We start from the raw sequence: 26001 nt of genomic DNA, 5'->3' as shown, positions 1-26001 counted from the left end.
GCCACACTCCACCCAGTGGATGATGTCAGTGCTCAGTGCCATAGGTTTAACCCCAATCCACTAGTGATCTATGTACTTGGACCTGGAAAGCACTCTACAGCCTCTTTTTACCAGAATGGAGTCTGAAAAGGGACCTACCTGGAACCTAGTACCCAAAGGTCACTTCTAGGCTAGTATCGCAACATACAATGTGGACACAGCACTCCAAAAGACAGGCTGGGGGTGGCTCCTCTGAATAGACCAGCTCAAGCAGCATTGCCCCATCTCCACTTCATGAAGTTCTCAATAGGATCCTGCAAAAACTTTCAACCCTCACTGGGGGAACGGATACCTAGCTGGAGCGCTGGCTCCAATACTTCCCAGCTAAAGGGGTTTTATACTTGTATTAAACAGAAGGGAAGGCTACTTAAAAGGACTTATCTTTTTGAATGGCTGTGCCTTCAAGAAACTGTACCTTCTAATTTTATTTCATTGCTCTATACCAGGGCTCTTCCAAACCCGAACCACTGCAAGAATTAACGGGGCCTCCAGTTGATAGACACAATCTATGCCCCCCCCCCCCCCAAACAGCTGATGTGAGGTCTCCGCTTCTTCCCTCTGATGTAAGGAGGACTCTGAGCAGAAAGATTCAGATTTAATTTATTTTCGTTTGCGCTTTATTAATGGATCGAGTTTATTTTGAATTTCTTTGCTTTGTTTTAACTGTATTTCTCCATCGTTCATATCATGCCGATTATAAAAAAAAAAAAAAAAAAAAAGGGTGTTAAATTTATAAAACTGATTTTTTTTTTTGCCCAACAAATATTTGTAAAATATAAGATGTGACCCTTCCACCAAAAAGTCTGGAGACCCCTGCTCTGCACTTTACTCTCAGACTTGATGAGCCCTCACAAACCTTATTATATTACGGATTGGGAATAGGACCTAGGTAGACAAGCGACAAAACAGACACTCACTGTAACCCCCAAGCTCACTATTGGGTATCTCCTTTGTTTTTCAGCTAGAGCGAGGGTCTCCAAACTGTGGCCCTCCAGTTGTTCAGGAACTACAATTCCCATCATGCCTAGTCATGTCTGTGAATGTCAGAGTTTTACAATGCATCATGGGACTTGTAGTTCCATGACAGCTGGAGGGCCATAGTTTGGAGATCCCTGATCTAGAGTGACAAAACCAAGACACTGGAAATCCCATAGCACACCAACCATGAAGGAATTGGTTATGGAATGAAACCACTTAATGGGTATGAATAAGACAGCAATATTTCACAATAGATACAGTATCCTATATTCCCTGATACTTGGAGCATCAGGCTACTTCTCACAATGTGTACTGTGCTCCCCACCCAGTCATACCCCTTTCTATCTTAATGTGTTATCTCCATTTCAGTTACATCATCACATCCTTTATGCTATTCATTATTTTCCAAATGTCCATTACTTTACAATGGTCCCGCTCTTATTACTAACACAAGGCAATGTACTGTCAGTGCACTGTAATGCAGGCCATGCACGGAGCACATTTCTTTCCTGCAACCACAGGTGTTGACAGAGGAATCTCTCTCGCCAAGCCACTGTATTCTCCCAAGAAGACAGTGATTATTGCTAGCAACAATATCAACCGCTAGCAATAATCTCATTTAAAAAAAATCAGGCAGGCTGGTTGTCAGCCTGCCCTAACAGGATTTGAATCTCGGCCAGTTCCTGTTGAACCAGCCAAGATTCTAACCGTCTATGGCCTGCCTAAATCCCATATATATGAAACTTGTACAACAGCTGCACATTCACCAGTGATTAAGTGGTAGTAAAGTCTACAGTAAAAAGTAAAAAAATTGGTCCCCCTGCAGGTTTTAGTCATAATGTGCTAGTATGCTCAGACTTCTCTCTGCAAACGGGACTTACCTGCAGTGCAGCACTGTCTCGGCTCCACCGGCACATCAATCTTCACCCAGTCTTTGTTCTGGGTTTCGTATCTTCAGCCACTTGATTGGCCGGCAGGCCACAGAGCAGGCCGTACAGTATCTCACAAAAGTGAGTACACCCCTCACATTTTTGTAAATATATTATATCTTTTCATGTGACAACACTGAAGAAATGACACTTTGCTACAATGTAAGGTAGTGAGTGTACAGCTTGTATAACAGTGTAAATTTGCTGTCCCCTCAAAATAACTCAACACACAGCCATTAATGTCTAAACCGCTGGCAACAAAAGTAAGTACACCCCTACGTGAAAATGTCCAAATTGGGCCCAAAATGTCAAAATTTTGTGTGCCCACCATTTTCCAGCACTGCCTTAATCCTCTTGGGCATGGAGTTCACCAGAGCTTCACAGGTTGCCACTGGAGTCCTCTTCCCCTCCTCCATGACAACATCACAGAGCTGGTGGATGTTAGAGACCTTGCGCTCCTTCACCTTCCATTTGAGGATGTCCCACAGATGCTCAATAGGGTTTAGGTCTGGAGACATGCTTGGCCAGTCAATCACCTTTACCCTCAGCTTCTTTAGCAAGGCAGTGGTCATCTTGGAGGTGTGTTTGGGGTCGTTACCATGTTGGAATACTGCCCTGCAGCCCAGTCTCCAAAGGGAGGGGATCATGCTCTGCTTCAGTATGTCACAGTACATGTTGGCATTCATGGTTCCCTCAATGAACTGTAGCTCCCCAGTGCCAGCAGCACTCATGCAGCCCCAGACCATGACACTCCCACCACCATGCTTGAGTGTAGGCAAGACTCACTTGTCTTTGTACTCCTCACCTGGTTGCCGCCACACAAGCTTGACACCATCTGAACCAAATGAGTTCATTTTTGTCTCATCAGACCACAAGACATGGTTCCAACAATCCATGTCCTTAGTATGCTCGTTTCAGCAAATTGTTTGCAGGCTTTCTTGTGCATCATCTTTAGAAGGAGGCTTCCTTCTGGGACGACAGCCATGCAGACCAATTTGATGCAGTGTGCAGCGTATGGTCTAAACACTGACAGGCTGACCCCCCACCCCTTCAACCTCTGCAGCAATGCTGGCAGCACTCATACATCTATTTCCCAAAGAGAACCTCTGGATATGATGCTGAGCATGTGCACTCAACTTCTTTGGTCGACCATGGCGAGGCCTGTTCTGAGTGGAACCTGTCCTTTTAAACCGCTGTATGGTCTTGGCCACCATGCTGCAGCTCAGTTTCAGGGTCTTGCCAATCTTCTTATAGCCTGGGCCATATTTATGTAGAGCAACAATTCTTTTTTTTTCAGATCCTCAGACAGTTCTTTGCCATGAGGTGCTACGTTGAACTTCCAGTGACCAGTATTAGAGAGTGAGAGCGAAAACACCAAATTGAACTCAATTCCCCATTTACACCTAAGACTAACATGACACTAACATGACACCGGGGAAGGAAAATGGCCAATTTGGACATTTTCACTTTTGTTGCCAGCGGTTTAGACATTAATGGCTGTGTGTGTTGAGTTATTTTGAGGGGACATCAAATATACACTGTTATACACTCACTACTTTACATAGTAGCAAAGTGTCATTTCTTCAGTGTTGTCATATGAAAAGATATAATAAAAATATTTACAATAATGTGAGGGGTGTAAACACTTTTGTGAGATACTGTATGTGTGAGAATGTATCCATCTATCTATCTACATCATTTAGTAATGAAAATAGTTAGTTTGGGCCAGCTTGGTCCCATATAAAAATCATGCTTACCTAGGTGGATGCAGCACAGTCCAATGCTACATCTGTCCCCACCATCTCTAAGACTCAGAACTGAGTGATCAAAGGCCGCTGATCACTCGTTTCTCCGCGTTCCGTGAGCAGAGAGCTGGTGACTGTCAGTTACTGCTGTCTGCTCATTGGAGTGCTGGGCTGTGGAGGGGGCAGAATTGGCCAGCTCAGCCTCTCAGCAATTCGCTGAGAGGCTGAGCCGGGTGCTGGTCCAGGATTGTGGGCAGATCCCGACTATGTTGCGGTCTTGCCCCAGCCTGGACCGGCTCTGTGACGTCAGCCGACAGCGGGCTTCAGCCCGCTGTCGGCTGAAAATGGGTCACAGGAGTGCAGAACGAACTGCACTCCTGTAATCCACAGAAGTACAGCCAAAAGAGCTTTGGTGCTATACTTCTCTTTTAACAAGTTTACAAAATACCAGAAATCGCACTTTGTTTCCTCTGTCTGCAAATGGGACCCATCCAGTATTTTGGTTGCAAATTTTCTGAGAATTCTAAAGCTTGTGTTCTAATGAGTATATAAAAATCTCAGCTTTATAACATAAAACATAACATAACATAAAACATAACATAACATAAAACATAACATAACATAAAACATATCTCTTAATCATTATACCTTCAGCTTCAAGTGACTGCGTGGAGCAGTTGGCAGCTTCTTCTTCGGGTTCAATACTTTCATCACAGTTGAAATTACTGAAAGTGACAAAAAAGACAATTATGACTCAGACATCATAATCTTAATTAACAAGTTCAAGTTCAACAAAACACTACTGCAGACAAAGGACTAGAATCACGGTAAAGTACAATCTTACTTTTTCTATCAACTGCTATTAACCACTTGCCAACCGGCTCACAACACATTTACATCGACAGTGGTTCGTTCCCATGAAAAGACGTACCCGTACGTCGGTTCCTTTAAGAGCCATAGCAGGCGCGCGCTGCACGGCGGGGGACCCGATGCGGGTGGCCGGCGGGCGCAATCGCCGGTGGCCACCCGCGATCCCGGACACGAGAGCCAGAACGGGGATTTGTGTGTGTAAACACACAAATCCTTGTTCTGAGAGGAGAGAAGAGACAGATCTGCTGTAGTAATTACTAACAGCGATATGACCCCTCCCCCAGTCAGTCCACTCCCCCCCCAGTTAGAAACACTCACGAGGGAATACAGTTAACCCCTTGATCGCCCCGTTAACCCCTTCCCTGCTAGTGACATTTACACAGTAATCAGTGCATTTTTATAGCTCTGATCGCTGAATAAATGTCAATGGTCCCCAAAAAAAAGTGTCAAAAGTGTCCGATCTGTCCGCCGCAATGTCGCAGTCCCGCTAAAAATTGCAGATCACTGCCATTACTAGTAAAAAATAAATAAATAATGCCATAAATCTATTCCCTATTTTGTAGACGCTATAACTTTTGCACAAACCAATCAATATACTCTTATTGCGATTTTTTTTAACCAAAAATACGTAGAATACATATTGGCCTAAACTGAGGAAGAAATTAGTTTTTTTAAAAACATTTTTGAGGATATTTATCATAGCAAAAAAAAATTTTATTTTTTCCCAAAATTGTGGGTTTTTTTTTTTTTTTTTTAGCGCAAAAATAAAAACCGCAGAGGTGATCAAATACCACTAAAAGAAAAACTCTATTTGTGGGAAAAAAAGAATGTAAATTTTGTTTGGGTACAACGTCGCACGACCGCGCAACTGTCAGTTAACGCATATGTATTGTACGAAACAAATTAAAATAAAAATGGTTGTGGAAAAAAAAAGAAAAAGTTGACTAACTATGATGATCCAAGCTCTTGTTAGGGGGGTTATAGTGGTCAGGGGAGGATTCAAATATGTGTTTTTACCCTGCTGTGTGAAGGGAATATACCTAGAAAAATAGGATATATTTTGCACTAGAAGTACATGGGAATGAAAAACTGTATGCTTCATTATATACTCATTTTTTTTTATTTTTTTTTTAAACTCCCACAAAAAATGAGCCTCCTTGTAAAACCATGACAACAATGTGGCCACTCAATCTGTGTAAAGAAAAAGTAACTAGCTGATCATGCGATCGCCTGGCTGCCATTCTTAGCAGTCTCTCTCATTACTGACACCAAACCGACAATGTCACTATAGGGCGCAGAACCTCCTACTCAACACTACAGGAAGTGAGTGAATTCTATCGTCCACATGAACAGAAACAGCCAGTAGGACTCTTCAACTGTGTATGCTAAAATTCCAGAGACCTGCACCACTCTAATTGCCCGCTTGCCTCTTTGGTTCATAGGTGGATCAGGTGCAAAGCCTAAGCACGTGGCTCCACTCTGTATACACATCGCAATAGTCCATGAATAGGCTGCACATTGTGGAATAAACCTATATGGAGTGACATCATCAATCTGACTTGCTAAGAGTCCCTGCCTGTGCCTGCCCCCCCCCCCCCCCCCCACTAACGCATTTCACTCTATATTATAGGGCTTAATCATAGGGTCCAGTCCCACTGAGTACTTGACGGTATGCCCTGTGCAGGTCTGTGTTTTCCAGACACAAAGGTGTTGCATGCATTCCTGTGCCAGCAGTCCAAAGAAGTCTATTGGGACAAGCGAATGCACAGACAGTGTGAGTTCAGGGACCCGCACATCATATTGGGACACAGCAGCTCTGTGTCCCAATAGACTTCTATAGACAATGCTTGTACAGGATGCAACCAACACCTGTGCATACCCATGCCTGGAAAAACACAGACCTGCATAGCGGTCACGTGCCCCTGTGAATGGACTGTGAGGTATGATTCTATGATTAATCCCTATGGAGTGAAACGCATTAGCGGGGTGGGCCATAGGCAGGGACCTTATACCGCCTCCTGCACGTCTCTCTTTGAACAGAGACTTCACACTGAAATACTTCACACGGAAACCGCATCCATTAGACACGGCTGCAACTCAGCCCTATTCACTTCCATCGAGTAGTTTGAAGGTGCAAGTTTTGCTGCACCTCGAAAAAAGCATCACGGCCACAATTTGTATGGGGCTGATGGGGTAAAGAAGCAAACAAAAATACAGGGTTACATTTTAAATGCAGTGGAGAAACGTGGCATCACCAATCGGGCTATGCCACTTAGGATCCGATCTGGATCACAAGGCTGATTAAACAGAAATACAAATCTTGTGGCAGACGAGGCTGTTCACAAATATGCATTTCAACTAGAGCTGCACAATTAAATCGTAAAAAAAAAAAAAAAAAAAAAAAATCGCGATCTCGATTCAACCCCCCTGATGATCTCTGTTGCGGATTCTTTCATATAACCAGTGGAGAGACTTATCTGCTCACTCAGCTGTCAAAAGAAAACATCTGGGCAGTCTGCCAAGTTTTTAATATGAAACATTGTAACTAACTCTTCCTTCTTAGATCAAAGGGATACACTTCTGTTTGAAAAGAAAAATTTCGTCAGTTTGCCAAGTTTTCAACATCATGTAAATGCAGGAAGTTTAACCACTTAAAGTCTAAATCTTTTTCTGACACTTCTTTTTCAAGTTAAAATCATTATTTTTTGCTAAAAAATGACTTGGAACCCCCAAATATATATATATATATATATATATATATATATATATATATATATATATATAATATATCCTAGGGAATAAAATGCAATCGCTGCCATATTTTATGTCACACTGTATTTGCCCAGCGGTCCTTGCAAACGCAATTTTTTGGGAAGAAATACACTTCAATGAATAAAAAACAAAACGAAAAAGCCACGAGAATCGTGATCTATCTTCTAAGCAAAAAAAAAAAAAAAAAAAAGTACTAGTTACTTACCGGTAACTGTCTTTCTGGGAAATCTTCCAGGACGGCACACCTGAGAGATGAGAGGCTCCTCCCCACAGGAAACACAATCAATCAACAGCTGTTTTAAGTCCACACCCTTCCCCCTGATCCTCAGTTTGTAGAGAAGTAACTCCTGAACCTGGTTCACAAGGAAATCATTCCTCATAGGCACTCACCTTCTAGTGTTCTAAAATTTTCCCTCCTCCAACGGGTGGGAAGTAGGCCTGCCGTCCTGGAAGATTTCCCAGAAAGACAGTTACCGGTAAGTAACTAGTACTTTTCTCAAGTCATCTTCCAGGACGGCACACCTGAGAGGATAATCAAGTACCTCAGGCCTACCTTAGGTAGGACCACTGCAAGACTCTTGGCGAACCTCGGTTCTGCAGTAAGCTTTACCTTTACTCCATATGCTTGATGAAGGTATCTTAGCTGGATCATGCGGCTGATCTGCCGGTCTACTCCACCGGTGTCCCTGCCTTCTCTTTTTCGGATGCAGGATCTAGGTGGAGTGGGCTCTTAAACATGGAATCAGAAAACATGTTAAACTTGTAGGTTATCAATGTTGCCTGTCACACATCTACCAACAATGCCTATTCTGCCTATAGGTGCTGTTTAGAACCACTAAAAAGATTAATCGGAGACCTGTGTTGTAAGACAAGGATACTACATTGATCCATAAGGGGGCCTGTCTTAACACAACCCTGTCCAGGGAAATAAAACTGCCAAAAAAGGGGGGCCCCTGACAGACAACCCCTTTTTGTTCATTTTTAGCTTTACGTCAGCAAAGACTGAAGGGAAACTACTTAAGGGAAATAGATTAACAAAAACTTAATCCCTGGGTTTAAGGCATGCCCAATCTATAGTTTTACTTACGCCTGAGAGCCTACTCAGGAGATTAACATCTATAGCAGGAGAACAACACTCATATTGCTACATCTAGTTTTGCTAGAAGGGCAAAATGAAGGCCATGCACCGAGCTGTAACCTATTTGGTCGGGTATACATGTTTATACTTTATCTTCAGGCCATAAAACTCCTCTGAACCGAACTTCCAAAAGTTCTTATTACAGGGCGATTCATTATCGCCTTCCTTCAGTGACCCATAACTCTACTGGGCTTCAACCCTAGGAAATGGCTCTGGCATCCCTGAATGTAAGGGGTCGAGGCTTTCTGACATGTGACATCTGCACCAGAACTCCTGGCCCTTTCACGGAAGAGAAGGCTGAAATACAAAAAGGTGATACATGTATTATTAATATCACAAATAAAAAAAATCATAGATTGTGGACATAGCACAATAGATTTAGACAGAAAGGACACAAGCATAGACATCAATGTTGTGTATCTGAGTGTGACTAGCTAAACCAAAATATCAAATATGGGAAGAGACCCAAATCTGAACCTCACAGTCTGGTTTTCTGATGTGCGGCCAATATGTAAGCATTAAGACACAAACACACCTTAAATGCTGTGCATTTCTGAAGTGCAGCTAGCTAGGTCATAACTGGTAAATACAGAAAGGACGGGAACCCCCTTTTACAGTGGTGTTTTACTGATGTACAGCAAAACAAGGCTATAAAGAGAAGACAGAAAGACCCAAACTTCTATGTTGCGTATTTATGACGAACCACCAAGTACAGTTATAAGACAATCCTTCCTGTTATGCAGTTACATAGAACCAACAGAGAAAGAACACAAGCAACCTACAGCATTGTGTTTTTCTGAAGTGCCATAAGGTAAGGCAATATGAAACAGAAAGCACCAACAAGCTTCAATGTTGAGTACTTCTGCTGTGCAGCAACATAAAAACAAACAAACAACAGACAGCCTTTACAGCTGCGATCTTTCTGGTCTACTGCAAAATAAGACAATAACTCCACAATGAGTATTCCTGCAGCATTGCAAAACCTGAACCAGAAGGGACAGATAAGCTTAGGGTTCCCACACCCGTGCGACCCAACCTGCCACTTGGGACTGCAAGACGCATGAGAAGTCATACTATGGCTTCCAAAAGGGTATCATTCGTGACTGTGCGACTCCAGGTCGCAGCGTATCCAGCAGTCCCTTCTTACGGAACCCCAGACCTCAAGATTACACAGGTCGCAGGAAAAGCAGTTTTCGGGTCAAACAAACAAGGGGTCCCCATGCTGTGGCTCCCTGGAGGAGTGCAGCCAACAACCCCCTACTGTGTATACCTAAGAAACAGCAAGGAAGATCAATGAGAAACACCACTTACTGCTGTGCCTTTCTGATATACGGACGATAAGTCAGTAAATATAGGACATACAGGACACAAACAATGTTCAATCTTTGTGTATGTCTGATGTGTAGCATATACCAATACTGAGCAGAGATGTCATTACCCTCAATGTGTCTCTCTGCTGAGCAGCAAAAACAAATCAGAAAAAGACAAACAACCTTCACTGTTGTGTCCTTTCTGATATGCAGCCAATAAGGCAGTAAACCTTCAATTTTGTATGTGTCTGATGTGCAACAACAATCTTAAATAGAGATAGCACATCCATATTCAAGTGATTTGGCATGTGACTCAACATGTCAAATCGCATGCCTAAAATTGGCAGCCATTGCCGTTAATAGCACTGTCTGAATCAGCCCTGGCCACTTTGTGGTGCTGCACTGATTACCAATGGCAGTATGTGTACTACCCCTGGCACAGGTTCAATTTTGTATTTTCCAACAAAATCAGGACCATCCGTCATCACTGCTGCCTTTCTGATAAGCAACCAATAAGGCAGTAATACAGGACCCACAGACAGACCTCAATCTTGTATATGTCTGATGTGCAATAATATAACAGTTCTGAATAGAGATAGCACATCCATATTGAAGTGATTTGGCATGCAACTCAACATGTCAAAGTCGCATGCCTAAAATCGGCAGCCATTGCTGTTAATAGCGCTGTCTGAATCAGCACGTCACTTTGTGGTGCTGCACCGATTACCAATGGCAGTATGTGTACTACCCATGGCACAGGTTCAATTTGTATTTTCCAACAAAATCAGGACCATCCATCTTCACTGCTACCTTTCTGATAAACAACCAATAAGGCAGTAATACAGGACCCACAGACAAACTTCAATCGTGTATATCTCTAATGTGCAACAATCTAACAATTCTGAATAGAGATAGCACATCCATATTGAAGCGATTTGGCATGCGACTCACATGTCAAATCGCATGCCTAAAATCGGCAGCTATTGCCGTTAATAGCACTGTCTGAATCAGGACGACGCCACCTTGTGGTGCTGTACCGATTACCAAAGGCAGTATATGTACTACCCCTGCCATCAATCTTTCCTATTGCCTTTCTGATAAGCAACCAATAAGGCAGTAATACAGGACACAAAAACCCCACAGACAGACCCCAATCTTGTGTAGGTCTGATGTGCAGCAATATAACAATTATGAGCAGAAATGTCATCACCAGACTCAATGATGTGCGTTTCTGGCGTGCGGCACAAAACCAGAAAGTACAGACCACCTTCCCTGTTGTATTTTCTGATCTGTAGCCAAACAAAGCAGTACCTTTAGGATATAAAGGACACCCAACAAGCTTCAGCAGAGAGGTCACAAATCTCAATGTGTACTTTAGTTGTGCCACCAAACACCCCAGCAAGGACAAACCTTCACTACTGAGGTCTACTGGTGAGCAGCCAAGAAGGAGTCATGGTGTATCCCTTTATGAAATAACCAAACAGGAGCAAATTATTTCATAGGCATAGCCTGGGCTGTAGATACTAATCCTTCACCACCAGTGAAGGAACCAATCCTAAAATGGTTGGACACCTTACTATAGTAGCTGTTGTCCTACCTGACCTCCGTAGATTGAGCAAACGCTAGCCAGCTCATACACGGGTGGGGCTGATCAGTAACTAAAGTCTCAATGAGCCCAGCCCTAGAGACCAATACAAGACCTCTAAAAAGGGTGGTTACCAATTTAGCCTGGAGGTAAATAGCCACCTGCAGCCCTTAAAGAAGCAATCATATAGCCATCTAGCTCTTGCATATGTTTGCACAGAAAATCCTTAATCAAAGGATATAGGAAAAACGATTTATGGTAAATCGCTTTTAGATCTGTAACTGAGTGGACTGTAGCCCAAACCAACAAAAAGGTTTTTCTTACCCCCTGCATTAAAATATAACCACAATGTAAGAGTGGAGTGGGAGGTTGGAGCTTATGAAAAGTTACCCATAGCAAGCAACCCCCAAAAGGAGGATCTGTCACAAGGGAACCCCTACTGTGCCACACAGAAGCTTGGTCCCTGCCACATTGTTGAAAGTTAGGTCAGCTTTTAAGCATCTTGGAGCAACTTTAAGCAGATTCCTAGCAGCTGGGCAAATAGGGCCAGATAACCTAGTGCACCTGCTGAGCAAGGGAGCTTACTCCTGAATCCTTCAACCATTGCACCATTAATAACTTGTTCAGTGGTATACCTGGCCAGTAAGGAACTCTTTGTTCTACCAGGTCACCCTCTTTGCTGTATTCACCCCTACTAATGTACCACAACCGGGTATGTAGGGAGAGGCTGGTAACCTACTGTTGTGATAACCACAGTGTCTTTGCTATAAGAGAAAGCTGTGGCTGGTGGTTTTTAGCAGTAGCTTCTGGGCTATTTTGTTATGGAGACCCCAGGTCCTGCACTGCACCACTCAGTAAATACCGGTGGAAGGGGAAAAAATGCCTTACCTACCTCTTTCCCATCTGAGGTGGTTTAGGCACACTCGCTCCTCTGCACCACTTGTCCACCATACAGCATCTCTGATGTAGGAGGGAGCTGTGGCTGGTGTCTTTAGCAAAAGCTTCTGGGCTATTTGAATCCAGACCCCAGGGGAGATTATCTCAAATGCCCAGAAACCATCTGGCTGGGATTGGGGATTTTTGACTCACCGTTGTCGTCTTCCCCTTTTTCCACAGCCACCGGGCTTGCTTTTCCATCCTTATGGTCCACACGCAAGGAGGATAGCCGCCAAAGTGCCCCCCCCCCACAACTGCTGTCCCTTTAGGGAGCTGCAAGGTTAGGCTGTGTCCTGCTCTGTCCAGTCAGTATATAACACATGGGGGGGGGGGGGGGGGCAATGCCGTACGTTCCTCATTCCCATGAGGTGGTTTAGGCAGACATTCACCATAGTAAACTGGTGCCTCCTCGAAAGGAGGATGTGGGCGCCTGCTCCTGCTGACTCTCAGCCTTCCCTTCTGGGTAAGAACGCGGGTCGTTCAGGCGGTGCCCTCCCCAGCAGCCCACGCGAGCTACCAGGGACCCAGGAGTCAGGGGATACGATCCCCCTGGAAAGAACCGACGGCCAGCACCCCCGTCTGAAAGGACTTCCGGACAGGTAAGGGGGGGAGACAGGATAAAGGCCCCTGAAGTTCTGGGGACACCACTGTACCCAGGGGCCTTCAGCTCTCAGGGGGGGCTTTCCCAGTTTCTGCTGCCCCCCCTGAGGAAAGGATAGGGGAACCCCCCGGGAAGGATAAATATATCCCGCCAGACCCAGAGGCTTCCCAGGCATTTGGTCCAGCTCCCAGGGGGAGACCACAAGCCCCAGGCTTCGGTCATTTGGAAAAAAACAAACAGTTTCGCCGTGTAGGGAGAAACACAATCCAAAACTGAGGATCAGGGGGAAGGGTGTGGACTTAAAACAGCTGTTGATTGATTGTGTTTCCTGTGGGGAGGAGCCTCTCATCTCTCAGGTGTGCCGTCCTGGAAGAGGACTTGAGAAATCATGATTCTCATTTTAGCCAGAATCATGCAGCTCTAATTTCAACCACACATGTAGTTACTTACAGAAAGTTCTATTACCTGAGTGTGTTAGTTGGGCATGGAAGTCTTTCAATCACTTGGCTAAAAGCAGCATCCCCTCCTGGAGTGTTCATCTGTTCCCCTGAATCTAATAGAACAAACAAACAAGCATTTATTAAATTAGGCTATTTTTATACAAAAAGTGCATAAGTTATATTATAAATGTTTTCAGCTTTCAGGCTGGAATCACAGTATTGTGCTATGGTAAGACACTTCTCTGAAACATACATTATGCGTTTTGGTGCATTTCCTGCCATTCATTCTAAATGGCACTTGTAATGCAATAATATGCATTGTGGTGTTCTGTATTGCTAAAAATGATGCAGGCATATGTGGTCTGGAGCATTAAGCAGCCCATTAAAATAAATCTGTGGCCTTAAAAGGATAAGTTCACCTTCGGGTACATATTACATGTTCCACCCGATTTTAGTGTAGAACATGTTCCTAATGCTGCAGTCGCTCGCCATTCCCTCCTCTCCTGTGACAGCAGTATGGGGAAAGGTTCCACGTACTAGCTGTCACTTTTTTAAAACAGTGTGGCCATGCGGGCCGCCGCCCACAAGACCGTGACCAGGGGTGCCGATGGAAATCACGGGGCCCCTTTCTGAAAATATCAAATTATATTTTTGTTAAAATGCAGCAGTCACGATGCTATGCTTTGCAGCCATGGAAAAAAGTTATACCCCCGTTGAACAAGACCCATTCAAGTGAATAGTGGCACGGAGGCAATATCTGCACGCCCATAGTGAGTGATCGATACTGATCGGTCACTGTGTTTGTTCAGGATGGTGAGCTACCCGCTCACCATCCGGAAATAACCACCCTGTGTGCCCTCAGCAGCTGCCGGTGGGAGAGGAGGGGGATGGGCAGCAGGGAGTACAGATACTGTACTCAGATTCCCCTGCAACGCAGCTGGAGGGAAAAAAGAAAAGTAGAAGCCGACAGCATTGCACATGTGTTAGCAATAAGGCGGTACTGTCCGCCCTCCTGCTCGGCAGGTGCCCGTGGCCCCACTTTTAAGCGGATGAGGCCCAGGCCCAGTACAAGGGGGCTGGCTGTACTGCCTTATCAGCGGCCCTGACTGCGTCATTCATTCACATAGCTCTGTGTGTGACTGAACTACAAGCCCCAACATCCTTTGCGGCAGTCGGCTTGTAGTTCTCAATGAACTACCACGGCGCTGTTGAGCACTCTGGTAGTTCATTGAGTCTTCCTGTCAGTATGAAACTGCCTGGCTGTACAATGTATGGGGCAGAGAGCTCACACTCACTGTCTGTAGGAGACCTGCAGATCGCTGGTGCAATGTTTTCCAGGCTCAAATAATTTTTTTTTTTAAATATATAATCAGATGTACATTTTTTTTTTTTTTTTTTTTACCTGTATATTCGATATACTACCATTTCTTTCTCCAAACACACAATAGCAAAAAAAAAAAAAAAAAACACAGATTTGGATGTGAAGCACCACAAACTGACACATCATCCAAGGAATCCTCCAGAAGGTGGCGATTACCAATGTATACATCCAGCCAAGGGAGAGATGTCACAGTGCAGGGGGGCAAACATGGAAGAACCCTTGTTTAGCAAATCAGCTTTTATCTACTATCTCTAAGTCAGCTTCCTTTACTATGTATACACAATGCACAGGTCTGACTGCAAACATTTCCTATTTCCATTAAATATGTGCAAGAAAGAAAGCTTGCTGCTCTCCAAACAACGTCAATCCATTCAGCCTACATTACCAAAAACAGCAGACAGGTTACCTTTATGGTTTTCTTTAGAAAGCTCATTTGTTTCCATGTGCTCCTTATCCCCAAAAGAATGTTTATTGCTTGGACAGCCTTGCACATACTCCTAGAAGAAGAAACAGAAAAGTTACATTGGATACATTCCCTGGCCAAATTGAATCTCACACATGTAGAGGTTCTATAGAAAAACACAAATATCTATATCTAGAGGAGCTTTCTACACATGTTCTAGGTATAGCGAAGTTTGGTTAATACACCATTTTATATTTACCAGACCAACTCTATAAAGTTAAACAGATAACCTAAATGATAAGTGCAGGCATGGGAGTATTTCAGCCTGCCATAGACTGACGGGCTGCAGGCAAAGGGGGCGCTACACATACATACACACATTATATATTATATATATATATATATATATAATATATATATATATATATATAAAATATATATATATATAAAATATATATATAAAATATATATATATATATAAAATATATATATATATATATATAAAATATATATATATATATATATATATAAAATATATATATATATATATATATATATATATATATATATATATATATATATATATATATATACACATATATATACATATACACATATACACACACACATACATATATTACACACATATACACTATGTTACCAAAAGTATTGGGACACCTGCCTACACACACGACCTTTAATGACATCCCAGCCTTAGTCCGTAGGGTTCAATATTGAGTTGGCCCACCCTTTGCAGCTATAACCGCTTCAACTCTTCTGGGAAGGCTGTCCACAAAGTTTAGGAGTGTGTCTATGGAAATGTTTGACCATTCTTCCAGAAGCGCATTTGTGAGATAAAGCACTGATGTGGACGAGAAGGCCTGACTCACAGTCTCCGCTCTAAGGCGGCTTCACTTTGAGGCGGTTTTCAGGCGTTTTAGTGCTAGAAATAGCCTCTAACACCTGAAAACCGCCTCCCCATTCATTTCAGTGCGACTTTTCACACTGGGGCGGTGCACTACCACTCCCAAAACAACCTGCCCATTGAAATGAATAGGCAGCACTGCCGAAGCTCCCCCAAAACCCTGCTTTTAACCCTTTCTTTGACCGCCAGTGGGAGTTAAAAGCGCCCCGCTAGCGGCAGAAAGGCACTGCTAAAGCGCCACTAGTTTTACCGCCAATGCCCGACGCTTTCAGTGTGAAAGTAGCCTAATTCATCCCAAAGGTGTTCTATCGGGTGTGTACACCGCTCCCACAGTGCCCCTGCCCATTGCAGGCGCTTTTATTCCCTTTTCGGCAGTTAGCGGGGGTTAAAAGCACCTGCTAGCGGCCAAAAACAACGGCCAGGTGCTGCCGGTGTGAAAGTGCCCTTAAGGTTTGACCTCATATGCTTTTGGTAAATCTGAAAACAAAAATCTGCAGAAAATCTAATAGTGTGTATGGAGTGTAAGTGGCCAAACCATGATAAACCATAAACCATCATAATCCTCCCTCCATCACATGATTTGGACCAGTGCACCATAGATCAGCAGAACGGCGGTCTGCCTGTGTAAACAAGGCAGATTGCGGCTCTTTGAGAAGGGAAAACAGAGATCCTGTGTTTCTGCTAAGCAGGAACACAGAGCTCTGTCTTCCCACAGTAAATGCACTCCCCCACACAGTACCCTTTTATCACCCCTGATGTTAATCCCTTCTCTGCCAGTGTCATTAATAAAGTGACAGTGCATTTTTTTTTTAGCACTGATCACTGTATTGGTGTCACTGGTCCCCAAAAAGTGTCACTTGGTGTCCGATTTGTCTACAGCAATGTAACAGTCCCGCTAAAAGTCGCTGATCGCCACCATTACTAGTAAAAATGAAAAAAAATCCATAAATCTATCCCATAGTTTGTAGACGCTGTAACTTTTGCGCAAACCAATCAATATACACTTATTGGAATTTTAGTTTTTAACCAAAAATATTTAGTAGAATACATATTGACCTAAATTTATGAAGAAATTCGATTTTTTTTAAATAGGTTTTATAGCAGAAAGTAAAAATGTATTTTTTTTTCTCGAAATTGTCAGCCTTTTTTGTTTATAGCGCAAAAAAATAAAACCTGCAGAGGTGATCAAATACCACCAAAAGGAAGCTCTATTTGTGGGGAAAAAAATATAATATTTTATTTGGGTACAGTGCCGTACGACCGCGCAATTGTCAGTTAAAATAACGCAGTGCCGTATAGCAAAAAATGGCCTGGTCAGGAAGGGGGATAAACCTTCTGGAGCTGAAGTGGTTAAAAGAAGTATGGGAATACAATTATTTATTTTTCTTAATTATACTTACCTATCTGGATGCTGCATCTGTCCCCCACCGGCTCGAACATTGAGAACAGAGCCATCTAACACTGCTGATTGCTCAGTTCTCACAGCTGTCTGCTCTGCCCCCTGCGCTCACTGGAGCAATGGGCTGTGGAGGGGTAGGGAGCGGTCGACTCAGGCTCTCAACGCCTTGCTGAGAGGCTGAGCAGGGTGCCAGTCAAGGCATGTGGGTGGATCCTGACTTCATTGTCACGATCTTGCACCATCCTGGACTGGCACTGTGGCATCAGCCGACTTCAGCCTGCTGTCTGCCGAAAAACAGGTCACAGGCATGCAAAACGATCTGCACTCCTGTGATCCATAGGAACAGTAGCTTTGGCTGTACTTCTCCTTTAATTCATCTCATAAAACTTCAATAGTGAGAAATCCCCAAGACTGTCTAATCTTCCTTAGTTGCTGATGACAAAAGTGTAACTCTTTCACAGCTCAAATCTCTTATTAATGTTTACATTACACAATGGCTTAAAGGGGTTGTAAAGGTAAAAATTTTTTCACCTTAATGCATTCTATGCATTAAGGTGAAAAAACTTTTGACAGTACCGCCGCCCCCAGCCCCCCCCGTTTTACTTACCTGACGCCTCGAATCTTCGCTCCTCGTCCTCGTCAGCTTCATTGCAGCTCAGCCTGGTCGCTGATTGGCTGCAGTGGATGGATTGAAAGCAGCGCAGCCATTGGCTCGCGCTGCTGTCAATCACATCCGATGACGCGGCGCGCCGGGGGGCGGGGCCGAGTGATACAGCGAGCGGCTATAGCCGCCGGCTGTATCACGGGAGCGCGCCCGCAAGCACTCACCACCGTGCGAGGGAGCTCGCATGAAGGTGGTAAATGCTTGCGGGGAGGAGCTGAAACAGCCGCCGAGGGACCCCAGAAGACCAGGTTCGGGGCCACTCTGTGCAGAACGAGCTGCACAGTGAAGGTAAGTATAACATGTTTGTTATTTAAAAAAAAAAAAAAAAACATCTTTACAACCCCTTTAAGAAGAGCTCAGAGATCTTGCCAGCTGAAGAGGGTCATATACAGAGCAAATTTCTTCCAGTGAGGTGCCCAATATTAACTCGGTGGGTGGCCCCCTCCCATCCGACATCCCTCAATTAACAAATTGAAGTAGCCAGGTGAAAAACTGTTGGCCAAACAGCACCTGCATCCAATCAGGTGTACGTACTGTCCGGGTATTTTGAGAGCAGGCAAGGCCAACTCTTAAAATACAATATCCACAATTGGAGATTTGTCTATCTGAATTGTGTAGCATGGATGGAGGAATCTGTCAAGATTTTTTCCATTAGACCTGTGGGCTTTTGTCAGTATAATTTTTATCCACTTTTCTAAAGATTCCGAACTGTGAGCTTTCAGAAATTAGCTTAACAAGTCTTCTGTTCAAAAATAAGAAAAATAGAAGTTACTGCGCTAAAGAAAACCAAAAAGAAAAAAATTTTATATATATATATATATATATATATATATATATATATATATAATCAAAAATGTGAGATAAACACAAAAACAGATACCAGAATACAATGCGACAGGGCTAAAATAAATATAAATAAAAAAGTCCCAGCAATAAAAAGGTGAGTGAACTAAACCACAAATAACGTGAAAATTGGTCAACAGTCCATATGGAATATCAATGTAGGTTCGTAGGATCAGTCACTTGTCCTACGTAGTGTTCATCAGCAATTGAATTCTCTACCTAAGACCTGAGAAAAGGAACCCCGCACGTGGCATAAACCATATGAAGTAATTTTAAAGTGGAACCCCAAAAAAAACAGGTGGTTGATGCTCAAGTCTCCCTGGTCATTTTTGGTGTCCTATCTAAGTGGCCCTCCCTGTGGACTTCCAGTATCTCCCTGGACAGAGGCCCTGGCTGGGTAATTAGCCGCAGGCTTGCCTAAGCTTGCCTTTTGGTAAGCGCGCATTCTATGTGGTGGAGGTGCACTGTCTTTGAGAGGTGTATTTCACTAAGAACCTACATTGATGTTCCATATGGATTGTTGACCAATTTTCATGTTATTTGTGGTTTAGTTCACTCACCTTTTATTGCCAAGACTTTTTTATTTATATATATTTTATTTTAGTGCTGTCACATTGTATTCTGGCATCTGTTCAAAAATGTCATCTCATGAAAACTATGAGAAATAAGAATGTGACTCAACCTGACAGCAAAGAAACTTGACTGGAATATAATTTGTGGGTGGAGCGATACTTTAAATACTAGAATATAATGGCGTACAAATAGAGTAAATGAAATATAACTCTTACCAAGACAGGACTTTCAACATTTGACTGTAGATTTGACAGATGCTGAGGAAGCAGTCCAAACCGGGCACGGTCTAGGTCATCTTCTGTCCCCATACTTTCTGGTTGGGAGTCTTCAACAATGAGACATGGTGTGTCCTGTTGTGAAAAGTCCGAGTCCAGCTGACTCCTTGTGGGGTCCATCTTCTTCCCTATAAATAGCCATAACAGTACGGAGTAAGTCATAGACATAAAAAGCCGACTGTAAGTGACAATGACAATAGGAGGAAGGCATCAAACAGGGAAAAAAAAAAAAAAACTACCCAAATCACCTTGGAGGTCACCAACAGTAACAGACTGCATCATGGTAATATCCTATAATGCAGGGGTCGACAGACCTCAGGCGCCGGATTGCCATGGCGACCAGAAGTTTCCCTCCCCACACGTGCCCATGACATGTATACTGGGCTCTGCTTGCCCATGCACATGCCCAGGACCAGGCTAGCAGGTGCCGCTGGGTAGAGGGGGCAGGGGTCCCTGTTGACAGAGTCCCCGGCCATCAAGGCTGGGAAAGAATGTACTTAAAAAAAAAAAAAAAAAAAAAAAAAAAAAAGTTAAAGGGGTTGTAAACCCTCACAGCTCTTCACCTTAATGCATTCTATGCATTAAGGTGAAAAACCCTTTGTACTGCAGTAGCCCCCCAGACCCCCCCCCCCCCCCACACACACACACACACACACACACTTTTTTTTCTTACCTGAGCGTTCCATCGATGGGGACGAGCACAGCAGCTCCAGCCGCTGTCTGGGCACCTCACTGGATAGATCGCAGCAGGAGCCATTGGCTCCCGCTGCTGTCAATCAAATCCAGTGACACGGGAGCCGGGGGGCAGGCCAAATCCTGCTGTCTGTGTCAATGGACGCAGCAGCAGGACTACGGAGTGCACCAGCACGAGTGCCCCTATATAAAGCGGCTTTCTGTGGGGGCACTCGAAAAGAAGAGGAGCCAGGAGCACCGCCGGGGGACCCCAGAAAAGGAGGATCAGCCCACTGTGCAAAACCCTTGCACAAAAGGAAGTATAACATGTTTGCTATTATATTTAATATAATATATTTATTGCGATACACGTTACCTGTCACAATGCGCGCCAGAGCGAGAGCAGAAATTCTAGCACCAGACCACCTTCGTAATGCTTAACCGATGACTTGTAGGGGGCTTTTAAAGCGTCACTTATGGAAAATATAGGGTACTGACTAGAGGTCGACCGATATGGGTTTTTCTCTGGCCGATGCCGATATTTAGAAATCGCGGTGGCCGATGGCCGATATGTGATGCCGATTTTTTTGGGCCGATATATTTGGCCGATCTTTTTTTTTTTCCCTTTCTTTTTTCCCTTCATCTCATAAAATCTAACAGTTAGACCCCTTTCACACTGGGGCGTTTTTCAGGCGCTTTTGGGCTAAAAATAGCGCCTGTAAAACGGCTCCCCTGCAGTCTCAGTGTGATATCCCGAGTGCTTTCACACTGAGGCAATGCGCTGGCAGGGTGTAAAAAAAAGTCCTGCAAACGGCATCTTTGGAGCGGTGTATACCGCTGCTCCACCACTCCTGCCCATTGAAATGAATGCGCACCGCTCCCGAAGCGCCTGCAAAGCGTTTTGGCAGCGGCGCATTTAACCCCTTCCTCGGCCGCTAGCTGGGTTATAAGCGCCCCGCTAGCAGCCGAATAGCGCCTCTAAAATGACGGTAAAGCGCCGCTAAAACTAGCAGCGTTTTACCATCAACGCATGCCCGCTCCAGTGTGAAAGCAGCCTTAAGTAATACAGAAATTTTTTTTCATTTAAACATTAAACAAAACAAACCTTCAATCAGTTCACTTGTATGTATAATTTAGAAAAAAAAACAAAAAAAAAAAAATATATCTTAAATAATAAATACACAAAAACAGGTAATCAAAACTTTTGGACGAAAAAAAATGGGCTAACTTTACTGCTTAGGTTTTTTTTTTTTAATTCATTACTGTATTTTTTTTTTTTAAATTGCGTTTGAAAGACCGCTGCGCAAATACCGTGTGACATAAAATATTGCAACAACCGCTATTTTATTCCCTAGGGTCTCTGCTAAAAAATATATATATAATGTTTGGGGGTTCTAAGTGATTTTCTAGCAGATAATACAGGATTTTTACTTGTAAGCAACAAGTGTCAGAAAAGATTTAGTCTTTAAATGGTTAAACTGAGAACTTCTACACACAGAGTTCAGTCTATTGATAAAAAGAACCTGAAAGATACAATGTATCTTCTTATCAGACTTGGCAGGCTGCCCAGAGGAGGAGAGAATCCTCTCCACAGATAACTTCAGGAAACTTGCATTAACTTCTATTACAGAAGTCATTTGCAAGTCACGGCTGAAGTTATAATCGGCCTTTTTTATCAGCACAATCGGCCGATGCCGATTAAGTAAAAAAAAGCCAAATATCGTCCGATATATCGGTCGACCTCTAGTACTGACATGTTTAACCACCGACCAGCCGCATATTTGCGTGCATTAGTGCAAATTCAGCTGTGCCAAGCTTTCCGATCATGTGAGCGCCGTGACAGCCAATCACGGCAGTCACATGTTTATAAACCCTACCCTGCCTCCCAGCATCCTAAACCCCTTAAAGTCCCGGGCGGCATCGCTTTAAAAGGGTTAAGGTTTGACATATTGGGCATCTATTTACTCGGTGCAACCTCGGCTTTTATATTTTACCAAAAGATTGGGTAATTTATTGTGTTTTTGTGCCCCCCTAAAATTAACTTTTAATGTGTTTAATGACATTTTCCTAGACCTTTGTGATAATATTGTGTTTCAGACAGGCAGGGATTTTAAGGCAACCCCCATCCCCCCCCAAACTATAATACAACTGGAAAGGATTGTACACATGACGCGGCATGGCAAGTGCAAAGAAAGATAATACAGAAATACAGAAGGGATAACCAGAAAGACAAATTGCATTTATTAAATATGTGTTTAACACTATCAAAGCATGCTCACTTCTGAATATGCCATCAATTTGTTGCTTAAGTAGTGTTTTAGAATATGCCAGAGTAAATCATTTTAAACATTTTCTAATAAGGCTTCAAAACCATGGAGGGTGATAACATTATGAATGTACATACCTGATGTATGTATATACACAAACACGGAGATGTTGGCCTATGCACAGTTTATAAATCACGTGGAATCTTTGGACTGCAACATACAAGCTTCAGTTATATGGAGATAAAAAGGCCAAAAGGGCAATGATGAGGATGGCACCAGCATTATACCATCTCACCCAATATTTGTGAAATCCTTACTCCGAATACCTGTGTTTGACATGACACCATCTTCTAGGGCTGGGCGATTTTCTAAAAAAAACCCACTCGATTCACGATTCAAAATCGAGTTTTTTTTGGACACCGCGCTGGTCCTGAGGAGCTGCGGGTAGGAGTTTTTAGGCGAGGTCGCGGCTTCGGCCTAGTCTGCGGCGTCCGGCCTGGTGGACTGGGCCGAAGCCACGGCCTCACCTAAAAACTCCTGCCCGCAGCTCCTCAGGATGGGCACGGTGTCAGCACCGGTCCTGAGGAGCTGCAGGCATGAGGTTTTTAGGTGAGGCCCCGGCTTCGGCCTAGTCCACGGTGTCCGGCCTCGCGGACTAGGCCGAAGCCGCGGACTAGGCCGCAGACACGGCCTTGCCTAAAAACTCATGCCTGCAGCTCCTCAGGACCTGCGCAGTGAAAAAAAAAAATAAAATAAATAAGATTTCCCCAAAGTCCACTGCGCTACTGACACCGTCCATGTTTTAAAATGTTTGTTTACTTTTATTTATAAGAGCGTTTGTGTCTGTGTGTCCCGTCAGCGGGATGTCAATTTGGGCCTGTTCCATCTGTGCCAATATTTTAGAGCAGCGGTGACGACACCACTCAATTCTACCAAGATGAATTGCCTGGTAGTATTTCCGTATATCAGGAAGGGCTAGGCCACCGTACTGTTTGGGCAGTGTTAATAAGTGGCGAGGTAGGCATGTTTTTTTTATGTGCCCAGATAAAATTAATAAAAAAAGAGAGTGGATCTGTTTAAAGTAAGCAAGGGGTATTTTAATTGGTAAAGCTTGGAATAAATAAAGACATTTTGGTAGGTTACACATTTTCAGTAGATTACATCTACCAAACCAAGAATGTATGCCCTTATGCCAGGTCTCTAATAGTATACGGGTTCTAGCCAGCAGAGGTGGGAAGTTGAGCTCCAAGGTCTGAGACAGATGTGCAGGAATAGAAGAAGTACTTAAGTACTTTAAAGCCGTTTCCGTCCATTTAAATTTGAAACTGGACTATAATGCAGATAGAAGAACGGGCGGTACCCCGATCCCCATTACGTCCGATTTATTGAAATTTATCTTCAGGGGGGCGGCAATGGACACCCTGGTCTCATTCCATTCGTAATGGGGAAATGGTCAGATAGAACTCCATTGGCTTTAACCTGAGTGGTAGGGTTGGAATAAATTTTGGCAATCCAATTGAGTTTCGCCTAGTCAGAGATGACGAAGGACCGAGAACGTGTGTTGCCAAATTTAAACGGTCAAGCGCCTTCTCCGCGTCTGTGCTGAGGAAGACAAAGGGCGTATGGGTAGAATTGGCAATATGGAGCAGGTTGAGAACTTGGTTGTGTTAGCTCTTGCCTCCCTGGTAAAGGACAAAGCCCACTTGGTCCAAATGGACCTATTCCTGTAAATGATTGGCTAAGCGGGTTGCAAGGATCGTAGTAAACAGTTTGAGGTCAAGGAAATTGGTCTAGAACTGCTGCGTGAGGTCGGGTCTTTGCCTTCCTTAGGGATGACAGGAATATGCGCTCTCAAAGTGTCTCTAGGGAGAACTGTGTCTGCTCCTGGAATACTTATTTTTAATACAAAAGTGTAACTGGAGTTGTATTCAACAGTCACATTGTCCAATACCAGCCTTTCTCAACCCTTGGAAGTCATTTTTAAAGTGGAGTTCCACCCACTTTTACAACTCTTCAGCATCCCTCACTAAACTGTGCACTGTAAACAAATTGGATATTTTTTAATATTTTTTCTCAGCACCTACTGTATATCTGCTGTATTCATTTTTCACTTCCTCCTCCCTGGCCGCAACCCATCGCATCATTTCCTGTTTGCAATGCCTTCTGGGAAGGGGCGGCAACTTCCTCTGAAACTGCCGTTGCTATGGAAACCTGACCTGAAACCTATTACACTGCTTGTGCTGCACTGAGCATGTGCGAGATCAAGGAAGAAATACAGTCTGGCTTCAAATGCCCACACTTAAGATGGCCACGGCCTGCTGTAAGTTTATAAAATAACAAACTACTGCTATAGACTAACAAAACAGACCTTAGTTTACAGACTAACTTTACTAGAATACATTAAGCTTGTGTATTATAGGGGTATTTTTATTTAAAAAGTATCATTTCGGCCAGAACACCACTTTAAATCTCATGGAACCCCTGCTAAATTATCATACCTACAGCTCATAGTACATTAGAGTGTTTAGAAAGTTGTAGATAAAAATATATATATATATATATATATATATATATATATATATATATATATATATATATATATATATATATATATATATATATATATATATAGATAGAGAGAGATATCTCCAAAAAGATAAATGGTGTCAGTTGTTACGGAGAGAAATTGTCTTTTGCTTAGCAAAGCTCTGGAGGAACTCTAGTTGATAAAGGCAGCCCTAGACAAAAACAAATGATAAACTGTGCAGTCCAGTCCTTATCTACCTGCACAGAAAGACTTAGGCCAGCCATACACAGTGCAAATCTCTTTCCTGTCAAGAAATTTGCACAATTCCCCCCCATCAACACAGACAGTGCTGACAGGGGAATCAGTAATTGTCTTCTCCTGGTGGGGACGGCTTCCTCCCTCCCAACAGAAGACAGTGATTTTCGCTAGCAGCTATAGAAGCTGCTTCCAATCTTCGGAAGCAAATCCAGCAAGCTGGGTTGTACCCAAGTTAATCGAGCGATTAATTTGTTACGTTCAGCCTTCCCATTAGCAGTTCGAACTGTGTATGGCCAGCCTTAAAGTGGTTGTAAACCCTTACAATCCACTTTTTACAACAAGCCTATAATAAGACTTACCTGTAGCTACCCCAGATATCTCCTAAACCTGCACAGTTTAGGAGATATCCCCTGTATCAGCATGTGCCGACGATGCATACTAGCTCATTATGCCTTTGTCTTGCAGGTTTTT

General features: G+C 43.4%; 1 protein-coding gene across 5 annotated transcripts in view; it reads right to left on the bottom strand.

Moving 5' to 3' along the window:
- The window catches only part of TP53BP1 (tumor protein p53 binding protein 1), a 173562-nt gene that overhangs the window by 79335 nt on the left and 68226 nt on the right, over positions 1–26001 (bottom strand). For all 5 annotated transcript variants that reach the window (XM_073618551.1, XM_073618553.1, XM_073618554.1 and 2 more), the window contains exons 2-5: positions 19747–19934; positions 15131–15221; positions 13369–13456; positions 4340–4416 (exon numbers count right to left, since the gene is read on the bottom strand). In XM_073618551.1, the coding sequence (XP_073474652.1) occupies positions 4340–4416; positions 13369–13456; positions 15131–15221; positions 19747–19926 (436 nt within the window). In that variant the 5' untranslated portion in view covers positions 19927–19934. The remainder of the gene's footprint in view (positions 1–4339; positions 4417–13368; positions 13457–15130; positions 15222–19746; positions 19935–26001) is intronic.

This window comes from Aquarana catesbeiana, linkage group LG03, assembly GCF_042186555.1.
Source record: "Aquarana catesbeiana isolate 2022-GZ linkage group LG03, ASM4218655v1, whole genome shotgun sequence".
Classification (NCBI taxonomy): Eukaryota; Metazoa; Chordata; class Amphibia; order Anura; family Ranidae; genus Aquarana; species Aquarana catesbeiana.
This window is presented reverse-complemented; position numbering and strand designations above follow the sequence as displayed.